We start from the raw sequence: 24,198 nt of genomic DNA on the forward strand, positions 1-24,198 counted from the left end.
GCCGTGGGTACGGCGCGCGGCCTGGGCCAAGCCGCCTGCGGGTCACTCGGCAGCGCCGGAAGTCGGGGCGCGCAGGATCCGGGAGGAGCGCTTGACTGCTTGCTACCTGCCCGTCGGGGGAGCCTGGCCGCCATGGTGTCAGACGGTGAGGGGTGTGCGGGGAGGGACCCGCGACCCCGGGACTGGGCGGACTCGGCCTAGCCAGGACCGCCCAGATGGAGCATTACTTTGGGGGGCTGGGGCAATCTGTTTGGTCTTTAGAGGAGTAGCAAATGTGTTCATGTATTCAGTAAGTAGTTTTGAATGGCCTGTGTGCCAGGCGTTGTTTTATGCGCTGGGGAATACGGCAGAGAACATGGCAGTCAGGGGCCTTCGTGGAGCTTACAGTCTCGTGCGCGAGGCAGACGTCAGGCAAGTAAATCAGAACAATTTGGAAGGGTGACAGAGCTGTGAAGACAGTATACTGGGATGCAGCACTGCGTTGTGATTAGGGGGATGATCATGGAGGAGCTCCTTTAGAGAAGAGTCCGGGTGCTAAAAGTGAGTCTTGAATGACTGCAAAGGCCCTGTGGCAAGTTGAGCCACTATATTACACTAAGACAGAAATGGGGGACTCCTACTGCTGTTGAATATTAACCAGTTAGTCAGTGGGTTCTGTCCTTGAACGGACAAAATGTGAATATTTTGGGTGCATTTAACAGGTATTTATTGAGCATCTGTTGTGCCAGGAGCAGAAGATAAGCAATGACAAGACAGAGAAGAATCCCCCCTCACGGGGAGCTTACGTACTAATGCCTGAATGATGTAGTGGGACAGAAGGCTGGCAAGAGCCTGCTACGGGCCCACAGAGCTTTAAATCATTAAAAGCACTTGACCTTTGGGGCACCTGGGTGGCTCAGTTGCTTAAGCAGCTGCCTTCAGCTCAGATCATGATTCCAGGGCCCTGGGAGCCTGCTTCTTCCCTGCCTGCCGTTGCCCCTGCTTGGGCTTGCTCTCTGTCTCTCTCTTTCTCAGTCTGGTTCTTTCAGTGTCAAATAAATGAATAAAACCCTTAAAAAAATAAAAAGTAAAAAAAAAAAAATAAAAGCACTTGACCTTTGATTAATTTCATGATTGTAGAATGATAAACATGTAAAGGCATGTGGTGGTGCTTGCTGTGGGTTTAATTTACAAATTGGGAGTGTTGGCTTGGAAACGCTTTCATGAGGCTAATGTGTATATTTTTTGTTAATATTTTCAGAAGATGAATTGAATCTTCTAGTTATTGTAGTTGATACCAACCCAATTTGGTGGGGAAAGCAAGCATTAAAGGAATCTCAGGTAAGATTGCTGGAGGAGGACTGTGGATAATTCTGGTTTAACTGTGTGTTTATAGTGCTTTTTTAAAAATCAGCTTCATTAAAAAAAATCACCTTTATTAAGGCATATTTTACATACCATAAAATTCATCCTTTATAATGTACAATTCAGTGTTTCTTTAGTAAAAATCACAATAAAAGAGTGTAACCATCACTGTACTTTCATTTTACTTATTTTTATTTTTTTATTTTTTTGTGTTTAAGAATCATTTAATTGAAACTCAGAGTACACTTTTGTAAAGAATAATCAGAGAAACCACCCATGATGGAGAAACAATGAAATATTCAGGGTAAAACTACATTTCTTTTTTTTTAATTTCTTTTTATTTTTTTTACTTTATTATGTTAGTCACGATACAGTACATCATTAGTCTTTGATGTAGTGATTCATGATTCATTGTTTCCGTTTAACACCCAGTGCTCCATGCAGTACGTGCCTGCCTTAATACCCATCACTGGGCTAACCCATCCCCCCACCCCCCTCCCCTCTTAAACCCTCAGTTTGTTTCTCAGAGTCCATCGTCTCTCATGGTTCATCTCCTCCAATTTCACCCCCTTCATTTTTCCCTTCCTTCTCCTAGTGTCCTCCATGCTATTCCTCATGTTCCACAAATAAGTGAAACCATATGATAATTGACTTTCTCTGCTTGACTTATTTCACTTAGCATAATCTCCTCCAGTCCCATCCATGTTGTTGTAAAAGTTGGGTATTCATCCTTTCTGATGGCTGAGTAATATTCCATTGTATATATGGACCACATCTTCTTTATCCATTCATCTGTTGAAGGGCATCTTGGCTCTTTCCACAGTTTGGCTATTGCGGACATTGCTGCTATGAACATTGGGGTGCATACAGCCCTTCTTTCCACTACATCTGTGTCTTTGGGGTAAATACCCAGGAGTGCAATTGCTGGGTCACAGGGTAGCTCTATTTTTAATTTTCTGAGGCACTTCCACACTGTTTTCCAAAGTGGCTGCACCAGTTTGCATTCCCACCAACAGTGTAAGAGGGGTCCCCTTTCTCCACAACCTCTCCAACATTTGTTGTTTCTTGCCTTGTCAATTTTTGCCATTCGAACTGGTGTAAGGTGGTATCTCAGTGTGGTTTTGATTTGAATTTCCCTGATGGCTAATGATGATGAACATTTTTTCATGTGTCTGTTAGCCATTTGTATGTCTTCTTTGGAGAAGTGTCTATTCATGTCTTCTGCCCATTTTTTGACTTATTCGTTTTTTCGGTGTTGAGTTTGAGAAGTTCTTTATAGATCTTGGATACCAGCCCTTTATCTGTAGTGTCATTTGCAAATATCTTCTCCCATTCTGTGGGTTGCCTCTTTGTTTTGTTGACTGTTTCCTTTGCTGTGCAGAAGCTTTTTATCTTGCTGAAGTCCCAAAAGTTCATTTTTGCTTTTGTTTCACTAGCCTTTGGAGATGTATCTTGAAAGAAGTTGCTGTGGCCGATGTCAGAGAGATTACTGCCTCTGTTCTCCTTTAGGATTTTGATGGATTCCTGGCTCACATTGAGGTCTTTCATCCATTTTGAGTTTATCTTTGTGTAGGGTGTTAGAGAATGGTTGAGTTTCATTCTTCTGCATGTGGCTGTCCAATTTTCCCAGCACCATTTATTGAAGAGACTGTCTTTTTTTCCATTGCATATTTTTTCCTGCTTTGTCAAAGATTATTTGACCATAGAGTTGAGGGTCCGTATCTGGGCTCTCTGTTCTGTTCCATTGGTCTATGTGTTTGTTTTTGTGCCAGTACCATGCTGTCTTGGTGATCACTGCTTTGTAAGATAGCTTGAAATCGGGCAACGTGATGTCCCCAGCTTTGTTTTTCTTTTTCAACATTTCCTTGGCGATTCGGGGTCTTTCTGATTCCATACAAATTTTAGGATTGTTCGTTCCAGCACTTTGAAAAATGTCATTGGAATTTTGATCGGGATGGCATTGAAGGTATAGATTACTCTGGGTAGGGGTGCCTGGGTGGCTCAGTTGGTTAAGCGACTGCCTTTGGCTCAGGTCATGATCTCAGGGTCCTGGGATCGAGCCCCGCATTGGGCTCCCTGCTCAGCGGGAAGCCTGCTTCTCCCTCTGACCCTCCCCCTGCTTGTGTTCCCTCTCTTGCTGTCTCTCTCTCTCTCTCTGTCAAGTAAGTAAATAAAATCTTAAAAAAAAAATTAGATTGCTCTGGGTAGCATAGGCATTTTCACAATGTTTATTCTTCCGATCCATGAGCATGGAATGTTTTTCCATCTTTTTGTGTCTTCTTCAATTTCTTTCATGAGTGTTCTGTAGTTCCTAGAGTATAGATCCTTATCTCTTTGGTTAGATTTATTCCGAGGTATCTTATGGTTTTTGGTGCTATTGGAAATGGAATCGTTTCTCTAATTTTTCTTTCTACAGTTGCACTGTAAGTGTATAAGAAAGCAACTGATTTCTGTGCATTCATTTTGTATCCTGCCACATTACTGAATTGCTGTATGAGTTCTAGTAATTTGGGGGTGGATTCTTTTGGGTTTTCCACATAAAGTATCATGTCATCTGCGAAAAGAGAAAGTTTGACTTCTTCTTTGCCAATTTGAATACCTTTTATTTCTTTTTGTTGTCTGATTGCTGTTGCTAGGACTTCTAGTAATGTGTTGAACAGTAGTGGCGAGAGTGGGCATCCTTGACGTGTTCCTGATCTTAAGGGAAAGGCTCTCAGCTTTTCCCCATTGAGGATGATATTCGCTGTGGATTTTTCATAGATGGATTTTATGAACTTGAGGAATGTTCCCTCTATCCCTATACTCTGAAGAGTCTTAATCAGGAAAGGATGCTGTAATTTGTCCAATGCTTTTTCTGCATTAATTGAGAGGACCATATGGTTCTTCTCTCTTCTCTTATTAATGTGTTCTATCACACTGATTGATTTGCGAATGTTGAACTACCCTTGCATCCCGGGGATAAATCCTGCTTGGTCGTGGTGGATGATCCTTTAAATGTATTGTTGGATCCTATTAGCTACGATTTTGTTGAGAATTTTGGAATCCATATTCATCAGGGATATTGGGCTGAAATTCTCCTTTTTGATGGGGTCCTTTGCCTGGTTTGGGGATTAAGGTAATGCTGGCCTCATAGAATGAGTCTGGAAGCTTTCCTTCTGTTTCTGTATTTTGAAAAACAGCTTCAGGAGAATAGGTATTTTTTCTTCTTTGAAAATTTGATAGAATTCCCCAGGGAATCCACCAGGCCCTGGACTCTTGTTTTTTGGGAGGTTTTTGATCACTGTTTCAATCTCGTTACTGGTTATTGGCCTATTCAGGTTGTCAGTTTCTTCCTGTTTCAGTCTTGGGAGGTTATAGGTTTCCAGGAAGGCCTCCATTTCATCCAGGTTGCTCAGTTTATTGGCATGTAGTTGTTGATAATAATTTCTAATAATTGTTTCTATTTCCTTGGTGTTAGTCGTGATCTCTCCCCTTTCATTCATAATTTTATTAATTTGGGTCCTTTCTCTTTTCTTTTGGATAAGTCTGGCCAGTGGTTTAACGATCTTACTAATTCTTTCAAAGAACCAGCTTCTAGTTTCGTTGATCTGATCTACTGTGTTTCTGGTTTCTAATTCATTGATCTCTGCTCTAATCTTATTTCTCTTCTAATGCGTGGCTTAGGCATCGTTTGTTGATTTTTCTCTAGTTCTTTAGGGTGTAGAGTTAGTTGGTGAATTCAGAATTTTTCTATTTTTTTGAGTGAGGCTTGGATGGCTATGTATTTCCCCCTTAGGCCCGCCTTGCAATTTCATTTTAGAACATTTCTGTCACCCTAGAAAGTTCCCTCATGCCTGTTCAGTCACTGCTTCTACCCTCCGGGTTGCAGGCAACCACTGATCTGCTTTCTGCCTCTATATTGCCTTTTCTGGACATTTAAAATAGTCCACGCAATAGGTAGTCCTTTAAAAAAAGTCTGTTTTGAGGGGCGCCTGGGTGGCTCAGACGGTTAAGCGTCTGCCTTTGGCTCGGGTCATGATGCCAGGGTCCTGGGATCGAGCCCCACATCGGGCTCCCTGCTGAGCAGGGAGCCTGCTTCTCCCTCTTCCTCTGCCTCTGCCTGTCGCTCTCTCCCTGCTTGTACTCTCTCTCTCTCTGTGTCAAATAAAAAAAAAATCTTAAAAAAAATCTATTTTGAAATGTTTTATTTTGAAATAATTATAGACTCCTAGGAAATTGTAAGAAAAAAAATGGTAACAGAGGGGTTCCGTGTACCCTTGCTCCAGCTTCTCCTAGTGATAGCATCTCATGTACCTAGAGTCCAATAGCGAAACCAGGAAATTGACATCAGTACGCTCTTGAGACCTTACTCAGATCACAGCAGTTTTACTTGCACTCATGTATATGTGTGGTTCTGTGCTGTCTTATCATGTGTATACATTTGTGTAACCACCACCTCGGTCAAGACAGAGAACTGTTCCATCACACACAGGAGCTCCCTAGTGCTCCCTTTATAGATGCTACCCCTTTGTAGCCAGTCCCTGGTCCTGAACCGTGGTAGATACTGATCTACTACTGTTCTCCAGTGCTTTAGTTCTGTAAATAGTTCATAAAGTGTTTTTGAGGTTGGTTTATTTTTTTCACTCAACAGAATGCCCTTGATTGTTTCAGGTTGTTTCGTGTATCAGTTTGTCCTTTCTATTGCCAGGTGGTATTCCAGGGTATGAGATACCACAGTTTGTTCCTTCACTCACCTGGGAAAGCTCTACATTTGCATTGTTTTTTTCAGGTGTTGGCTGTTACATAAAAGGCTGCTCTGAAAATTTGTATAGACGTTTTTGTGTGGATGGAGGTTTTCATTTCTGTGGGATAAGCATCCAGGATTGCAACTGCTAGAACATGTGTCCTGTGTTTGGCTTTATAAGAAACTGCTACACTGTTCTCTAGAATGGATTTACATTGCCCCCAGCAAAGTGTAAGAGATGCAGTCTCTCCCTCCCCTCATTCGATGCTGACGTGTTTTTGTACTAGCTGTTTTCATAGTTGTGTAATGATCCCTTATTGTGGTCTTGATTGCATTTCCTCAGTAGCTGGTGACGTTGCACAGCTTCTCATAGGCTTGTTGCCCATACAGATAAGCCTCCTGAGATGTCTGTGCATGTCCTGTGTCCATTTTCTAGTTGGATTGTTGGGTTATGTTTAACGACTGAGTTTTGAGATTTCTTTATGTATTTGAGATATAAGCTCTTCGTCAGATATCTTGTTTGCAGGTATTTTCTCCCCATCTTTAGCTTGTCTTTTCATCCTCTTCTGGTGATCTTTCACGGAGCAGAAGGTCTTTAATTTTGATCAAGTCCAGTTTCTCGATATTTAAAAAATATAGCCTATGCTTTTGGTGCTGTAAGAATTCTCAACCTTGCTCTACATCATAAAGATTTTCACTGGTGTCTTCTGTGAAAAGTTTTACATTTAAATCCACAATCCAGGGACACCTGGCTGGGTCAGTCGGTAGAGCCTGTGACTCTTGATCTCGGGGTTGTGAGTTTGAGCCCCACATTGGGTGTAGAGATTACTTAAAGTCTTCAAAAAAATCCACAATCAATTTTGAGTTAATTTTTTAAAAAGGTTTTATTTGTTTACTTTTAGAGAGAAAGCACTCAGGGGTAGGGACAGAGGGAGAGGGAGAGAGAGAGTCTTAAGCAGACTCCATGCTGAGTGCGGGGCCCGACGTGGGGCTTGATCTCACAACCTGAGATTATGACCCCAGCTGAAACCAAGAGTCAGTTGCTCAACCAACTGCACCCAGGTGCCCCCATTTTGAGTTAATTTTTTAATCTGTGAAATTTAGATTGAGGTTCATTATTTTGCCTGTGTATAATCCAATTTTTGAAAAGATTACTCTTTCTCCACTGAATGGCTTTTGCAGCCTTGTCAAAAATCACGTAGGTATACATGTGTGGGTTTATTTCTGGGTGCTCTTTCTCTTCCCTTGATCTATTTATGTGTCTCTCCCTCTACCAGTACCACAGAGTCTTGATTACAGTAGCTACATAGTAAGTCTTGGGCTCCAGCAGGCTGATTCCTGCGACTTGATTCTCCTTTCTCAAAATTGTTTTTTAAACTATTCTAGTTCCTTTGCCTTTCCATATAAATTTTAGAAAGAACTTGTCTATGTCTATAAAAGATCTTATTGGCATCTTGATAGGAATTAGGTTAAACCTGTTTATCAATCTGAGGACATACTCAGCATAGCCTTGTTATGTCTCTGTTATGTCAGGTCTTCCAATTTGTTTAGGTCTTGGTTTTTTCTTTTTTTTGATCTTGATTTCTTTCATTAGCATTTTATATATTTTTTAAACATTTTTTAAAAGAGTTTTTAAATTTATTTGACAGAGAGAGGGAGAGAGCACAAGCAGGGGGAGTGGCAGGCAGAGGGAGAGGGAGAAGTAGGCTTCCCGCTGAGCAAGGAGCCCGATGTGGGGCTCAATCCCAGGATGCTGGGATCATGACCTGAGCCGAAGGCAGATGCTTAACCAACTGAGCCACCCAGGCGCCCTAGAGTTTTATATTTTTTATCGGAAAAGTCCTGTATAGGGACGCTTGGGTGGTACAATTCTCCAGTGAAATTGGGCCTGGAGTTTGCTTTTTGGGGAAGTTTTAAACTATGATTTGATTTTTTTTAATAGTTATTAAACTATTTGAAGGATATTTTTCATATTGGGCGAGTTTTGGTTTAGGTAATATTTCGATCTTGTTTTTTTCCACTTAATGTAATGTTTTTGAGGTTCATCCATGTTGTAGCATGTATTGGTGGTTCCTCTTTATTACTGAATAGTATTTTATTGCATGGATGTACTTATTTATCTATTCATGGACATTTGGATTGTTTCCACTTTTTGACTATTATGAATAATGCTGATAATTCTCAAACAAGTCTTTGTGTGGACATACGTTTGCATTTCTCTTGAGTAGATGCCTGTGAGTTGAATTGCTGGGCCACGTGGTAGGTTTAGATTTAACTTTAAAATGCTGCCAGACTTAAAAAGTGGGTATGCCATTTTCCATTCCCTTGAGCCGTGTGTGAGTTCCAGCGTCTTCACATCCTCGCCAACACCTGTCTGTCTTTTTTGTTATAGTCATTCTAGTAAGTAGATAGTGGTATCTCATGGTTTTAATTTGCATTTCTTTAATGACTATTATCTATAGATAGATATTGTGTATATCTGTTATGTATGTAGTACATGCTTATAGGCTGTCCTTTTATTTTCTTAGTTGAAAAGCATATTCAGTTATTACACCCAACTTTTAAATTGGGCTGTTTGTTTTCTTATTCCTGAGTTATAAGAACTCTTTATATATTTTGAATACAAGTCTTTTTTCAAATATATGATTTACTATTTTCTCCTAGTCTATGACTTTATGGTTTGTCTCTTCATTTTCTTAATGGTGTCTTGTTTAAAATCAAGGGGTGCCTGGCCAGCTCAGTCAGTGGAGCATGTGACTCTTACTCTCAGGGTCATGAGTGCAAGCCACACATGGGGCATAGAACCTACTTAAAAAAAAAAAAAAGCAAAAGAAAAGTCAAAGTTAAAATAGCTTTATCAAGATATAATTGACATGCAGTGCACAGCACATATTTGAAGTGTTTGGTTTGTTATGTTTTTGTATATGTATACATTTGTGAAATTATCACTGCAATCAAAATAACGAACATATAAATCTGTCACCCCCAGACGTTTCTTCACATTCCTTTGTAATTTAGTCTAACCACTTCTCTCTGCTTGTCCCCACCCCCAGGCAACCACTGATCTGTTTTGTCATTATAGATTAGTTTGCACTTTTGGAATTTTATATAAATGGAATTAAACAATACGTAGTGGGATTACTTTTGGTCTGGTTTCTTTACTCAGCATAATTATTTTGAGATTTGTCTATGTTATTACAGTAATTCATTCCTTTTATCGTTGAATTGTATTCCATTTTATAGATAGAACAGCACATCACTGCATATTACCCTGTTACTCTCCAAGAATACTGTTTTTTTTTTTTTTTTTTTTAAGATTTTTTTATTTATTTATTTGAGACAGAGAGAATGAGAGATAGAGAGCATGAGAGGGAAGAGGTTCAGGGGAAGAAGCAGACTCTCCGCTGAGCAGAGAGCCCGATGCGGGACTCGATCCCAGGACTCCAGGATCGTGACCCGAGCCGAAGGCAGTCGCTTAACCAACTGAGCCACCCAGGCGCCCTCCAAGAATACTGTTTTATTTTGAACTCTCATCAGTGGTATATGAGAATGCCTTTTTTTTTTGGAACCCACACGAGATGTTCTCTTTCCTTATTTTATCTTTTGCCAATATCATGTACCATAAAAGCTATCTCAATTTGCTTTTATTTGTTTATTTATAAGATTTTATTTATTTATTTGACAGAGATAGAGACAGTGAGAGAGGGAACACAAGCAGGGGGAGTGGGAGAGGGAGAAGCAGGCCCCCTGCAGAGCAAGAAGCCTGATGCGGGCCGATCATGACCTGAGCCCAAGGCAGACGCTTAACGACTGAGCCACCCAGGCGCCCCTCAATTTGCTTTTAGTGTATTTGATGACCCTTTGTATTTTTCCCTTGGGGCATTGCCCATTTTCCTCTCCTTTTTTTTTAACTGATTGTGGACACTCTTTATATTAGAAGGTTAATCTTTTGCCTGTCACATGTTGATATTATATTTTCCCAGTTTGTAATTTGCCTTTCACTTTTGTTTACATTTTTTTGCCGTATGGAAATTTTAATAGGTTTGGTTTATGTTTTTTTTTTAATAAAGTGGAATTTATCAGTGTTTTATTTGCTGCCAGAAGTATCCTTTTCTTTAAGAGAGACATGCTTTATTCCAGGTTTATAAAAATACCCATGTACATTTTTTAGTAATATAGTACTTATGAGAATGTAAGCTCCATGAAAGAAGGGATCTTTGCCTGACACATAACACACATAACAGGGGCTTAGCATACTTAGTGAGTGAATGAATTGAAAACTTTTACAAATCACCAATTTAATCAATATGTATTAATCATCTACTCTGTGCGTAGTAATAATTTGCTAGTAATTTTATCACAGAATATGTGACATGTTTGCTTTCCTTAAATGTTTGCAGAAAATATTTGTGGAATAATGTAGAAATCATCTCATATAAGTAAAATTAGAAAACTAGTTTTCAAGTGTTTTTGCTTATGGCTTTGGAGAAGGGAGCTCCTGAGCAAATTTTTAGCAGTGAATAATGGTCTACAATTTAAATGAAATCTTTATCATTTCAAGACCTAACCTAGTTATTTGGATAGCTACTTTACCTTTTCTAATGTTTTCTGTTTTTCAACAGTTTACTTTATCAAAATGTATAGATGCTGTGATGGTACTGGGAAATTCTCATTTATTCATGAATCGTTCCAACAAACTTGCTGTGATAGCAAGTCACATTCAAGAAAGGTATGACCTTAGTGATTACTCTGCCTATTCAGTGCTTAACATTTGTGAGGTCTTTATGCCAGTCAGCATGTACTATTCCTTTTCTGTGTTGCAGAATTTTTTTTTAATGTAGCATTGAGCAAGACTAACAGCATCAAGAATCAGTACATGTACATTTTGATAGAAATGAATATTGGAAACCTCATTAGCTGGTATCTAATAGATTTGCATCTTGTGCACATGTAACTTACTCAGGTTCAACCATATGGTAGGCAAAAAACAGGGAGAATTATCAAGCAAGGCTGGCAGCTCCTATTACTGTTCTTTGCGTGAGTCTGCCCCAGGTGGGCAGGTGAAATGGGAAGTGTGATTCTCTTCAGGATGGGTGCATAGGTTTGCAGATGCCTTGCAAACATGACCATGTATATGGTACATATTTTCACCATATTTACTTTTCATGTATATGCTGACCACAGAATCATATTCTCCATGTAAGACACGGCTCTTCTATGTCTTGATTAAATGTCACATCTTGGTAGAAGTGACTCTTGTGTACCAGCGTATTTCATATGAGGTCAGTGGATAGTTCTCAAATATCTCATTTCTTAGGGCTGCTCTCTTTGGTGTGTTGAAAGAGCCTGTGGGCCACCAGTTAAGTGCTCCTGCTCCCATGATCACCATGCATTTTTCTCAGAGTTGAATGAAAAAGATGATACCGATTTGGTTAAGACATCAAAAGAAAAACTGTAAAAAGCAAAGTATTCCAACTTTTAGAAAAATCAAATACGTGTTTTTACAGGATTACTATAAAAATCATGAAGCCCTAGGAGAATCTTTTCAGGGACCCTTGGAGCAGATTTTTATTACTGGGGTAGATAAATATACCTCAAATAAAAAACTGGTTGTAAGTTAGAATTTGGTATGACTCTCTTCCCAGTTGGTATCTGAGAAAATAGAATGAGAACGACCCTGAAGCATTTCAAGAGACTGGGACCCAGCACACACTTTATTTCCTCTCATTTGTTAGAAAGCAGTGGGATCACTAAAACATTCTCTGGTGGTAGACTCATGTTTGCCAATTTGCCTGTTTTATACATTTCTTAAAAATAAATTTATTACAGAGTCTTGTGAGGCAGAATTGGTGTGGTTGGTTGGTTGCTGAATTTCATCTGAATGTTGAGTGAGGACAGAGTCCTGGTGTAACTCAGTGTTTTCTCCCCTCACTGTTTCAGTCGATTCTTATATCCTGGAAAGAATGGCAGACTTGGAGACTTTTTTGGAGAGCCTGGCAACCCTTCTTCTGAATTCAACCCCTCAGGGAGCAAGGACGGGAAATATGAGTTGTTCACAGCAGCGAATGAAGTTATTGCTGAAGAGATTAAAGATCTCATGACCAAGAGTAACAGCTTTCTTTCTCCATTATTATTTTACAATTGCAGTTGCATGTGGTGGTCCTTGAGGCTTTAAGTCCAGAGATTTGGGGTTCCTGAGAGATTTACTTGTGTTCTCTCTCTTCTTTTGTAAAATCATTTTCCTCAAAGCCTGTGCCTTGTTTACCTGCCTTGCCAGCATCTCACGCTGTCCACCAGCCTGTACTTCTTGAAACATACTCTTAGCATCTCACGATATCCTTTTGACTTGTTTTTCCTCTGTTTTTGGACCATTCTTCCATTTCTGACTTTTCTTTTATCTTGTCCCATAAAAAGTAGGTTTTTTAATTCCGCACATTATTTTCTTAGTTTTTCTTCCTCTGTGTGTTTTCATCCACTCGTCTTTAATTATCATTTCTATGTGAACACTTCCCAGTCTTTGTCTCTAATCCAGCCTTTCTTTCACCAAGTGTCTGCACGTAGATGCTCCACGGCGTGGCTCACGCGCCCAGATCAGTTTCCTTATCTTTCCCCCCCAGCTGTACCACCATTTCCACTCCTAGTTTCTGACACGCCCATCCACCTACTTTTTCAAATTCAGAGCTTTCATTTTTGACCCCTTTCTGCTCACATTTTTTTTTTTTTTTTTTTTTTGTAGGTGACATAAAGGGTCAACATACAGAAACGCTGCTGGCAGGATCCCTCGCCAAAGCTCTTTGCTGTATCCTTGGTGTTCTAGTTACTCAGAAGGTGGCTTCTGAATATCTTAACTTGTGATAATTTTTAGAACCTTGGGTGTCCATATTAAGGAAAAGCATGAATATCCTAAAGTGGTCGGTAACCAGAAAATAGTTTATCTTGGCTTTGGAATATTTTTAAGATAAGCTGTAAAAATTAGAAATGTAAAGAAAACTCTTGTTTCTCTAGTATGTCCTTCTGCTCACAACAAATTCTTCAGGATGCTTGTATCTTGCTTTGACAAATTGGGGAGGGTGTTTGTTTTTTCCACCTTCCTTAAGTTAGGAGCAGTGTGTTTGGTATTTATAAAAGCCATTTAGTGCTCTCTTTTTCTCGGCGCTGCCTGTGGAGGTGGCCGCCATCTGTTACTGGGCATCATGGCTGCCCTCAGACCTCTGGTGAAGCCCAAGATCGTTAAAAAGAGGACCAAGAAGTTCATCCGGCACCAGTCAGACCGCTATGTCAAAATTAAGCGCAACTGGCGGAAACCCAGAGGCATTGACAATAGGGTGCGCAGAAGATTCAAGGGCCAGATCTTGATGCCCAACATTGGTTATGGGAGCAACAAGAAAACAAAGCACATGTTGCCCAGTGGCTTCCGGAAGTTCCTAGTCCACAACGTTAAGGAGCTTGAAGTGCTGCTGATGTGCAACAAATCTTACTGTGCAGAGATTGCTCACAATGTCTCCTCCAAGAACCGCAAAGCTATTGTGGAAAGAGCAGCCCAGCTGGCAATCAGAGTCACCAATCCCAACGCCAGGCTGCGCAGCGAAGAAAATGAATAGACGGCTTGTTGTGCACATCATATTTGTGTTAATAAAACCATAAAACCTAAAAAAAAAAAACAAAAAAAAAAAACCATTTAGTGATCCTGAGGGTTAATAAATGAGTGGTTTCTCCAGAGGCCCACAGGTTATTTGCACTTAGCATAGAGTGAACAACACTGTCCTAAGCATGTTGATGTTGTCTGTGTGATGTTCTCCCAGTCTTTAAAAAAAAAAAAAAAGATTTTATTTATTTACTTGAGAGAGAGCATAGAGAGAGAGAGAGACAGGGAGAAGCAGACTCCCTGCTGAACAGAGAGGCTGACGTGGGACTCATTCCCAGGACCCTGAGATCATGACCTGAGCTGGAGGCAGATGCTTAACCGACTGAGCCACCCAGGCGCCCCTGTATTCTCCCTGTCTTGTGTAATTTAATTTCTTTGTTTTGGAAAGTATTGAGTGATTCCTGTGCCCTAGACTTTGGGGGTGCCGGGTCATGTGTGTGTGGTTTTCACATTTGTTATCTGGCTTATCGATTTACTTGTCATCCCAGTATTCAAAGCTAGGGTGTGGTGGATAATCACAGAAGGATAAATCTTGGTAATTTTAATTTTCTGGGACAGAGGTCATGTTTTGGTCAGGTTACAAAGCTCAGTTGATTACAGTCGGTAATTGGAAACCCCTAATTACTCTTGTGTGTTTATCATGGGAAATAGAGCATTTCTTTTTTCAGCTAGGTGGATACTGGATTTATTTAAAATTTGAGGTTATTTTTCTGTTTACTATAAATCTTCATGAAATTAAATAATATTTTAAAATTCCTTAATGCTAAAAAAATCAGACATTCATAGAATGAGCAAGGATGTTAAAGGTAGGTGTCTGTGTCTTTTTGTAAGATCTGGAATCCTTATTTTACTGCTATAATTTTGGTGGACTGTTTGAAAATACTGGTAATAAAACCTTGTAACATGTTTAGTAAGATTCAGTTAAATTGTAATCTGTCTTTATCTCTTTATAGATAATCAGGAAATGAAATCAAGGATTTTGGTAAGATTAAAAAAATCAGTACTATGTTTATATACCAACTATAACCAATTAGAAAGCATAATGGGAAGTAAGACCCATTTATAATAAATACGAGTATCCAGAATAAATTAGCAAGCGATGTGTAAAATTGATTATGATGAAAAATTCTGAGAGACAAGAGAATTGAAAGAATGGCCATATTTTATTCTTAGATGTCAGTTTTTCCAAAGTTAAACTGTAAATTCAATGCAATCTCAGAATTTTTTTAAAAGATTTTATTTATTTAGAGCATGCATGTCATGGGGGCAGAGCGGGGGAAGGGGAGAGGGCGGTGGACAGAGGAAGAGGGAATCTGAAGCCGACTCCATGCCAAGTGCTTTAAGAAATTCAACAGTAAGGGGCGCCTGGCTTGCTCAGTTGGTAGACTGTGTGACTCTTGATCTCGGGGTAGTAAAGTTCGAGCCCCATGTTGGGTGTGGAGATTACTTAAAATTTAAAAAAAAAATTTTTTTTTTCAATAGCTTGTCTGGAAGAATAAATCAATGAGAATAGCCAGGTGCTTTCTGAAAGAGAATAATAAGCAGGAACTTGCTGTTAGGCCTTAAAACACATGGCAAAGCTACAGTAACAGTGTGGTTCTGGGGCAGTAGTTGGCCCAGGGTAGATGGGGAAGACTAGACTCCAGAAATAAAATCAGGTCCACAGAGGAGTTTGACTTGTGGAAAGGAAGAACTTAAGTTAGTGGGAAGAAAATGAATTATCAGTTAAAGGTGCTGGGCCAATTGGTTGGCCATTGGTTGGGGGAAGACAAAGTTAGATCTCATTGCTCACACCTAAGTAATTCTAGTAAAGGTCAGACATGTCACTGGAAAAGTTCAAGTCATAGAAGTGCTGAAAGAAAATACCTGTTTATAATCTCAGGTTGGGGAGGAGCTTGCTGAGCATGATGTGAAGCTTAAAACCTCAAGAAAATCAAATCCCCAAAGCAAGGATGAAAGAGAAGCTAGAAGGAAAAGTATTTTCAGCATAGCTACCCGACAGAGGATTAATTTAGTAGTTTTAAAATGAAGAAGAGCTCTTATCAATTAAATTTTATTTCTTTTTTTATCTTACTCATTTACTTTTTTAAGTAGGCTCCGTGCTGGCCGTGGAGCCCAACTCGGGGCTTGAACTCATGACCCTGACATCAAGACCGGAGTTGAGATCAAGAGTTGGACACTTAACCAGCTGAGCCACCCAGGCACCCTGCCCTTACCAATTAAATTTTAAAAGTTAAGGTTTACTCTAAAGAAATAGGTAGAAAACATAAGCAGCCTGCAAAAGAAGAAATGCAAATAACCAGTAAGCATTTGAAAATACATGCAGCCTTACTGGTAAGCAAAGAAATAGAAACATCCAGTAACATGGTTTTCCTTGTTTGCTTCTTGCTCAGCACAAATGGGCAGTTCCCAGCGTTGATGGCAGGACTGGGGATGGGTTATTCTCTTGCATTGCCAACGGGAGGGTAAATTGGTACAACTTTTTTGGAGGAACGTTTGGTAACCTCTATCAGGAGGTATACTTTAGCAATCTCCCTGATTATTTTAGGAGCTAGTCAGAGAGTTGTGTAAAGTGTATATGAGAATGTTCACCAGAGCATTGTCTAAAACAGGATTGGAAGCTGCTTCAGTTTCCTCTATAGATAATTGGTTCAGCAGTGGACTCTATGAAGTTAGCACAAAGGATGATATACATCCAAATTCATTGATACAAGATTCCCCACTCCCCCAGATACTGTGGAACCAAAAAGCAAGTTGCAGCAGTGCCTGGCTGGCTCAGTGTGGGTAGAGCGTGTGACTCTTGATCTCAGGGTTGTGAATTTGAGCCCCATGTTGGGTGCAGAGTTTACTTAAAAAAAAACCAAACAAAAAAAACAGGTTGCAGAGCACTAGATAATCATCCCAGGGTGTGTCTGTGTGCGCGGGTGTGTGTGCGTGTGTGTGCATGCGTGCACGCACCCACCTAGGTGCTGTCTGGAACTATTAACAGGGACTATCTCTTGGAGGGTAGGAACTGGGGAGGTTCTTGCAGTCATCTTTACGCTGTATGTATTATTTAAGAATGGTAACTGGGCAGGCAGATTAGAAAAGCTGCGTTGGTTGTGTTTGCAGTGAGAACTCGGGTGTGCCTGTGAGGTGTTCATGCGGATATGATTTTTAGGTGATTAAGGCTGCAGAAGACAGCGCGCTGCAGTATATGAACTTCATGAATGTCATCTTTGCAGCACAAAAGCAGGTGAATTGGGAGCATCCCTTTTTTTTCCCGTTTTTTTTTTAATATTTATTTGAGAGAAAGAATGAGAGAGAGAGCATGAGGGGGGGAGGGTCAGAGGGAGAAGCAGACTCCCTGCTGAGCAAGGAGCCTGATGCGGGGCTCCAGGATCATGACCTGAGCCAAAGGCAGTCGCTTAACCAACTGAGCCACCCAGGTGCCCATTTTTTTTTTAGTTTTAATTTAAATTCCAGCACAGTTAACATACAGTGTTATATTAGTGTCAGGTGTGCCCTATCGTGATTCAACGCGCCCATGCACCACCTGGTGCTCATCATGACACGTGTACTCCTTAGTCCCCATCACCTGTTTCCCCTACCCCCCCTCCCCTCTGGTGACCATCAGTGTGTTCTCTATAGTTAAGAGCTTGTTCTTGGGTTGCCTCTCTCTTTCTCTCCCCCCCCCTTGGGAGCCTTCTTTTAGAAAATATTTGTTTCATAATGAATTTTATTTTTTGAATGACCTACATACAGAGATATTTTGACTAAATGGCCTTATCAGTGGATGAAGAATCTGGAATTCATATTTTAAACTAATCATTTCTCAGTTTTGGGTCCTGGACCCCATGAATCTTATGGATTCCCAGAAAAAGGTACACTGAAACACAGTTTTGCCTATGGTTTCATGGTATTCGTGTAACCCCGTTTAGCACATCCTTGGACCTCAGGCTAAGAATCCCTAGTTTACAGTTTTGCTGTGTGCCTTGCCTCAATTCCTCTATCTCTTTGCTTTAGGGAGGTCTTACCAAGAATTTATATTTTTTATTTTGCAGATAATTGAATGAATTTACACTAATTCAAATGAATTATCACTACTACATTTTCTTTGATATGTTTAAAAAATAAGCTTTCTTAAAACTTAAGTTTTGGGGCACCTGGTTGGCTCAGATGGTTAAGCATCTGCCTTCGGCTCAGGTCACGATCCCAGGGTCCTGGGACCGAGTCCTGCATTGAGCTCCCTGCTCAGCGGGGAGCCTGCTTCTCCCTCTGCCTCTCTTTCTCTCTCTCTGTCTCTTATGAATAAATAAATAAAAATCTTTAATAAAAAAAAACACTTAAGTTTTAACCCAAAATGCTACCATATTCATGCCTAATATTCTCTGTGTTGGAGCAGCAGCATGATGTAGTGAAAAGACCATGGGCTTTGGGGACAGACAGACTGGGGGTGACAGCACTGCCCCTCCCCCCCGGCTCTGTGACCACAGCCTGGCCAAGGCCTGGGTGCTTCAGCTGCAAAATGCAGATTGAATATCTGCTTTGCAGAGTTATTCTGCATATCAAATAAGCTGTTTTAAGAATAGTCTAAAAAAAAATAGCACATAGTAGGTTCCCAGTGTAAGTCAGTATTTTTATTATTCCTATAATGTTTTTGGAATGTTCATTTCAGAATATTTTGATTGATGCCTGTGTTTTAGACTCGGATTCAGGACTCCTCCAACAGGTACGTGTTCAGTGGAAGTGTGGTGTTGGTGGTCAGGGGAGCATGGTGTGTTCTCTTTATTGTTAAATGTCTGTCACCAACCTTCACACATTTTTAGGAATTAGCCTGTGTGATGCTGTTGCTTAGACCACGAACATCTCTCTGGTCCTTATTTTTTTATTGAAGTAAGTTGACACACAATGTCACATTAGTTTCAGGTGTACAACTCTCTGGTTCCTTCAGAATTTTTATTTACGTTTTACATAATGATTGATTCTGTAAAAGTGAGTCACATATTGAAATGAATTCAAGCAACACAGGAAAGTATTTTTTAAAGGGGTAAAAAATCCCTTTAGATCCTATCATCTTAAAATTACCGTTGCTAATATTAGGTAAAGAGCATAACAGATCTCTATAGGTATAGATGGAAGAATGGATCGCTAAGCAGAGGATTTTATAAAGCTAGGATCATACCCCAGATCTATGCTGTCCTATATGATAGTTATATGGCCGTTGAGCTCTTGAAATGAGTCTGGTGAATTGAGGTGTACTGTTAAGTGTAAAACACACACTTAATATGAAGAACAGAATGTAAAATAAAGATTTTTATATTGATTACATATTAAGCTGATAATACTTTGGATATACTGAGTTAAATAAAATTATTAAAATTAATTTTATCTTCTTTTTTCCTTTTTTTACGTGGCTAGAAAAATTAAGTATCACATGTTGCCCATATTTTATTTCTCTTGGAGAGCACTGTTAGATGTTGCTTTTCAGTCAAATATATGAAACTGCAAACTAAGGTAACCAGAAAGGGGAAAGAAGAAACAAATAAGACTGAAGAAATTGCTGAACTTTTGATAAATGTTTTTTTCGACCACAAGAAATATTCTTTGCTAAAAGATGAGTTAAAAGCACAAAACTGGGAAATGCTGAGTTTAGGATACTGCCGAGGACACAGAGTGGGAAGGGGAGATATGATTAGAAAGTATACTAATGTCAGAGGTTCCAAATTGTCCTATTTCTTAAGCTTGATGGTAGATACACGGCGTTCGTTTTATTTAAACCACACTTACATGTTACATATATATATACTCTTGCACATATGGTTATAGTTCAGAATTAAAAAATCGAAAAGGTTGAATACATTTTTTAACTGCACATTTCACTCTACACAGTGTCTGCTAACTCCTAGAAGATCTTGGCTATACCCTAAGTTTAAATGCTCTGCCTCCCCAACCCTCACATTGCTATGTCTGGGCCAGATGCAGGCTCTCTGTGTTCCAGACTTGCATAGTCAGCTGCTCAGGCAGCGTCTCCCCTTGGGCATCCAGCAGCGTCTCCACTTTAACTTGTCTGAAGCAGAACTGATTTTTTCCATGCTGCCTCCCAGGGGCCTCCCCATCGCAGCAAGTGGCAGCTCAGTTCATCAGCCAAAAATCCAAGCCAAAATCCTGACTCTGCCTTGTTTCTTCTCTTCCTCCCTTTCCAACCCATTAGCCAATCCTTTTGACTTGATCTTTGAAATAGTCCCTGAATCCCACCGTATGTCTTCTCCTTCGTTGCTACCCCTCAAGTGGAGGATTATAGTGTCTGTTAACTGGTCTCTATTTCTATGCTTACCCTGCCCACTGAAGTCCGTTCTCAAGACAGTCAGAATGAAGCTTTCAAAATATAAATCAGATCTTGTCACTCACCTGCTTAAAACCCTCGCATGGCATCCCCTCACATATAGACTAAAACCCAGAGTTCTGCCATGGCTGTCTGTACCCCCTGCACAGTATGGTTTCTGGGTATCTCTTTGTTTCCATGGGATCTCCCTCTTTACTCCACCCACACTGGGCTCCTTGCTATTGCTTTAAAACTATAGGCCCGCCGCCGCCTAAGGGTGTCTGTGTTTGCTGTTCCCTCTGCTTCTAAGGCTTCTCCTCAGATACTTGCTTGGTCTACTCCCTGCCCTCATTTGGGTCTCTGCTTCTGTGTCACCTCTTCAGAGAAGCCTTCCCTGGCCATCCAGTGTCACTCCCTGTCCCCTTACCCAACTTCAGTTGTCTTCATCGAAGTGATCATAACCTCTGACATTATTTCTGCATTTACTTAACTGATTGACTCTCTGTCTTCCCCCTGCTTGCACCCAAGTGTCCACCAGTGGATGAATGGAGTTAAATAAGTTGTGGTATAACCATACGATAGAATATTATTTGGTCATAAAAAGGAATAAAGTACTGATCTTGCCACAGTGTAGATAAACCTTGAAAACATGATGCTAAGGGAAAATTGTACGAGCCCATTTATCCGAAATGTCCAGAATAGGCAAATCCATGGAGATAGAAAGTGGGTCACTGGTAGCCTAGGGGTAGGGGGTTGGGAATAACTGCTAATGGGTATGGGGTTTCTTTTTGGGGTGAGGAAATGTTCTGGAACTAGATAGTGGTGACAGTTGCACCACTCTGAAGACAGTAAAAAGTAGTGAAGCCCACACTTTAAAGGGTGAATTTTATGGCCTGAGAATGATCTCAAGGCTGTTGTTAAAAATATAATGAAACTGAGTAAACGCAGCCGGAATAAAAATTTCATCAGTAGCAAACACAGAGGAGAAAGGGCATGCACTGTGCTCCGCTAAGGTCTTCAAAGGGTGCAAGAGTGTGCTGCCTGTGGGAAAAATAGTTGAACACCTTGAGAGGCAGCAGGAAGTTTCTGGTCCTCATGCACCCTTGGGAAACCATGCCCGTTTGATTGGCATCGTCATATCCCCCTCTCCTTTGGAGACCCGAAGCATTGCTGGTGAGAATTACATCTGTCTGGAAAAGCTAAGCGAGGGCCGGTTTGGCAGAGAGCCCTTTGGGTGTCTTGCAGGCTTGTGACATCACGGGGGGACTATACTTGAAGGTGCCTCAGATGCCGTCCCTTCTGCAGTATTTACTGGTAAGGAACCTAACACCTTGCGTCTGGGTGAGCCCCTCTCTCCCGGGGAATGAAGGGGAGCACAATGACTGATGCTAGTAAGTGGGAGAGGAAGTAGATGGGTGCTAGAAGTGGACACTTCGGGTCGTCCTCGAAGGCAGCTGCATACACACTGTTGTAGGAGTGTTCGCACGACAGTGGCTGCTTGGGGAGGTGCTCCATAACTGCGGAATGAATAACGCGATTCTTGATGGATTCCTAAGGAAAATCCTAATTTATTATTTACCTTAGTGTTCACTGGCTAGTGTCTGATACCTGTGTTGCAGCTTCTGATTATTTTCCCCCATGTTTTAAATAAAATTTCCTTGCCTCTCTCTCTCTCTCTCTCTTTTCTTTTTTTAGTGGGTTTTTCTTCCTGATCAAGATCAGAGATCTCAGTTAATCCTCCCACCCCCCGTTCATGTGGACTACCGGGCAGCTTGCTTCTGCCATCGAAATCTCATTGAAATTGGCTATGTTTGTTCTGTGTGCTTGTCAAGTAAGTTCAAGTATAGAGTTTTCTGTGTTGGGGGCGGGGGTGGCAGAAAATAAGTCAACTGGGTGGTTTTTTTCAACATCCCGTTTGTTTTGTTTTTCACATTTACAGTATTCTGCAATTTCAGTCCTATCTGTACGACGTGCGAGTAAGTATCCCTGGGCTGGTGTGGCTGGCTCACGCGGGAGAGATTCAGAGCTCCTAAGAGGGTCTTCCTCTCTGTCTCGTTACAGGACAGCCTTTAAGATTTCTCTGCCTCCTGTGCTGAAGGCCAAGAAAAAGAAACTGAAAGTGTCCGTGTGATCATACGACCCCCCAGTCTTTTAGAGCCTATTAATAGAAATTGTATGGTGGAATTTTAGGAGGCCCTGAAAGAAATACAGTGCGTGTGGGATAATTTTGAATCAAGTTTCTTACAGGAAAGATTTCTAGACCATTATCCTCATGCTGTGCTTTTGGGAGACTGCTTTATTTGAGGGGGTCATTCTGTGCAATCTTTTCTGACTGGTTTTTGTCCACAGAGGGAGAAGAAGGCACAAATTAGTGACTTTTTTCTTTCTTTCTTTCTTTTTTTTTTTTTTTTTTAATGAGATGATCACTTTGCCAGTCAGTCTAGCCTGACTGATTGTAGGCTTTTGACTGTAGCCGAGTCTGGGTTCTGCCTGTGAAATGTACAACCGGTGAAATTTGAGCACAGTTCTGGAAAAAGCAACCATGCAGTAATGGCACTGATCCACATAGACCATCTTCCTTGAATCAACAGCTGACTTTGACGACAGTCCTGTAAATATCATCCTTATTGTCTAAGTTGAGATTTAGCTTCAGATACTAGCAGATAGTTTTGCTTTTGTCTGCCATCACTGCGCGTTTGGACATAGTCATCCACGTAATAACTGTTTGTCGCTGCATAAGTACAAAGTCTGATCTTAAGTGAGTGAGGAGAGAGGGTGTGGTACCCTGGCAACGACTTTCTTTTCAGAGATAGTTGTGTGAAGAGCTTATGTGTGAAAGCTGGTGTCTGGGTTTGGATGGGGAATTTCTTGGTGGAGAATGGATTCTTTACGGTTCAGTACTGTCCCCCAGATAGAATTCTTTCCTTTTGTAATGAGGAAAAAAAAAAGCATTAATGTTGGAGAACTGTTCTCTAGAACAAGTGCGATAGGTTCAAAAGAAAAATTATTTGTAATTTCAACGAGAAAAAACTTATTTTTCTGTGTAACCTTGAGGTTATTAGAAGTCTTCAAATTCCATCACAGTGTAAGAAGAGTTTTCAGGAGTGGTGGCTGGTTTGGTTTGTTTTTAAACGTATATTGACAAAAACCCATTTGTGTACACAACTTTGTATGTAAATAAGATTTTAATTTTCTCTTTCTACCATCTCAGAAGCTGAGTCTCATTTAAGTAATTTGGTGTTTGGCTAGATGATTTCAGGTAGATTTTTGTACTTTGGATTTATAATTTTGTTAAATTCACACAGGTTTTGGTTATCACTTGGCAAATATTTGTTAATCCTTGAGTTTGAGAATCTTATTTGTCTTTTAGAAATAATATTTAATATTTCACAGCCTAAGTGTAATGGAAATCACTGTTTTAAGTCTAGAAAGTCATCAGATATCTAAAAGATGAAGAATTTCAAAGAAGCTGATCAGGTTCTTGTTACTACTTTTCTGTTTGAGATGTTTTGTGTACTGGCTTAATTCTGTTTAGGTTTTATTTTTAACTGTTGTGTTTATGGTTTATATAAATTTTTATAATAAAATAATTTAAATTTTCACATTTGCTTGTTTATTTCATGCTAATTCAGCTTACCTTCAAGTTTGTACTTTAACTGGATTTGGTCAAATGTTAATTTTTTATTCAGCTCTGGAGAACTTTTATTTTATTAAGTAAGCTTTATGCCCAGTGTGGGGCTTGAACTCACAATCCCAAGATCCAGAGTCACATGCTGTACTCATACTCAATGAGCCAGCCAGGTGCCCCTGAAGAACTTTAATTTAAAATCTTGCTAAACTATATATGAAAATATTGTTACAAATACTGCATAATAATAGATTGGTATGAAGTATTTAATATAAAGTTTCTAAGTATGAAACTATTAGAAGAAAGATTTGATGTTTGCTTGTAATTTTATATTGGGAGCAAGGTTAGCAACATTTTAAATATTTGATATTTTCATTGGTTAAAGGAAGCTAGTATAATGTATGTTTTAATGTCATAAAAGTAGGACATTTATTATCTCATAAGAGTTAATTTTAAAACCATGAAATTATTCTCTTATAAATAGATAGCTGTGACTATCCAATCTGCTTTCTAAAGGCAGTCCCTTGGGCTACCTTCTGTAGGTAAGTCCCCAA

General features: G+C 40.1%; 2 protein-coding genes across 7 annotated transcripts; both read left to right on the forward strand.

The window, feature by feature from the left end:
- Positions 1 to 16: 16 nt before the first annotated feature.
- GTF2H3 (general transcription factor IIH subunit 3) lies at positions 17 to 23,616 on the forward strand. 6 transcript variants are annotated; one of them, XM_025889726.2, is made up of 13 exons: positions 17 to 145; positions 1,241 to 1,320; positions 10,690 to 10,796; positions 12,008 to 12,174; positions 12,804 to 12,866; positions 14,489 to 14,518; positions 14,666 to 14,694; positions 16,873 to 16,947; positions 18,370 to 18,423; positions 21,262 to 21,330; positions 21,712 to 21,847; positions 21,956 to 21,992; positions 22,078 to 23,616. In XM_025889726.2, the coding sequence occupies exons 1-13, from the start codon at positions 133 to 135 to the stop codon at positions 22,145 to 22,147; spliced, it is 930 nt and encodes a 309-aa protein (XP_025745511.1). In that variant the 5' UTR covers positions 17 to 132; the 3' UTR covers positions 22,148 to 23,616. The 6 variants fall into 6 exon arrangements, with proteins under 6 accessions (XP_025745511.1, XP_025745510.1, XP_073737369.1 ...); XM_025889725.2 differs by lacking the exon at positions 17 to 145 and adding an exon at positions 152 to 411; XM_025889728.2 differs by lacking the exon at positions 17 to 145 and adding an exon at positions 447 to 540.
- On the forward strand, positions 13,206 to 13,678 carry LOC112837444 (large ribosomal subunit protein eL32). The gene has a single exon (XM_025889731.2). The coding sequence runs from the start codon at positions 13,261 to 13,263 to the stop codon at positions 13,666 to 13,668; it is 408 nt and encodes a 135-aa protein (XP_025745516.1). The 5' UTR covers positions 13,206 to 13,260; the 3' UTR covers positions 13,669 to 13,678.
- Positions 23,617 to 24,198: the final 582 nt, after the last annotated feature.

Source organism: Callorhinus ursinus, unplaced genomic scaffold (assembly GCF_003265705.2).
Source record: "Callorhinus ursinus isolate GAN/ISIS: 27379988/994484 unplaced genomic scaffold, GSC_fseal_2.0 scaffold41, whole genome shotgun sequence".
NCBI lineage: Eukaryota > Metazoa > Chordata > Mammalia > Carnivora > Otariidae > Callorhinus > Callorhinus ursinus.

Bases quoted from the DNA above. Each gene is read 5' to 3' on its own strand.
- GTF2H3 (XM_025889725.2), top strand. From the start codon at position 330: ATGCGCTGGGGAATACGGCAGAGAACATGGCAGTCAGGGGCCTTCGTG. The intron at 12,867-14,488 runs GTATCCTTGGTG...TAAAAAAATCAG, and splicing joins CCTCGCCAAAGCTCTTTGCT to ACATTCATAGAATGAGCAAG. The intron at 14,519-14,665 runs GTAGGTGTCTGT...ATCTCTTTATAG, and splicing joins AATGAGCAAGGATGTTAAAG to ATAATCAGGAAATGAAATCA.
- LOC112837444 (XM_025889731.2), top strand. From the start codon at position 13,261: ATGGCTGCCCTCAGACCTCTGGTGAAGCCCAAGATCGTTAAAAAGAGG.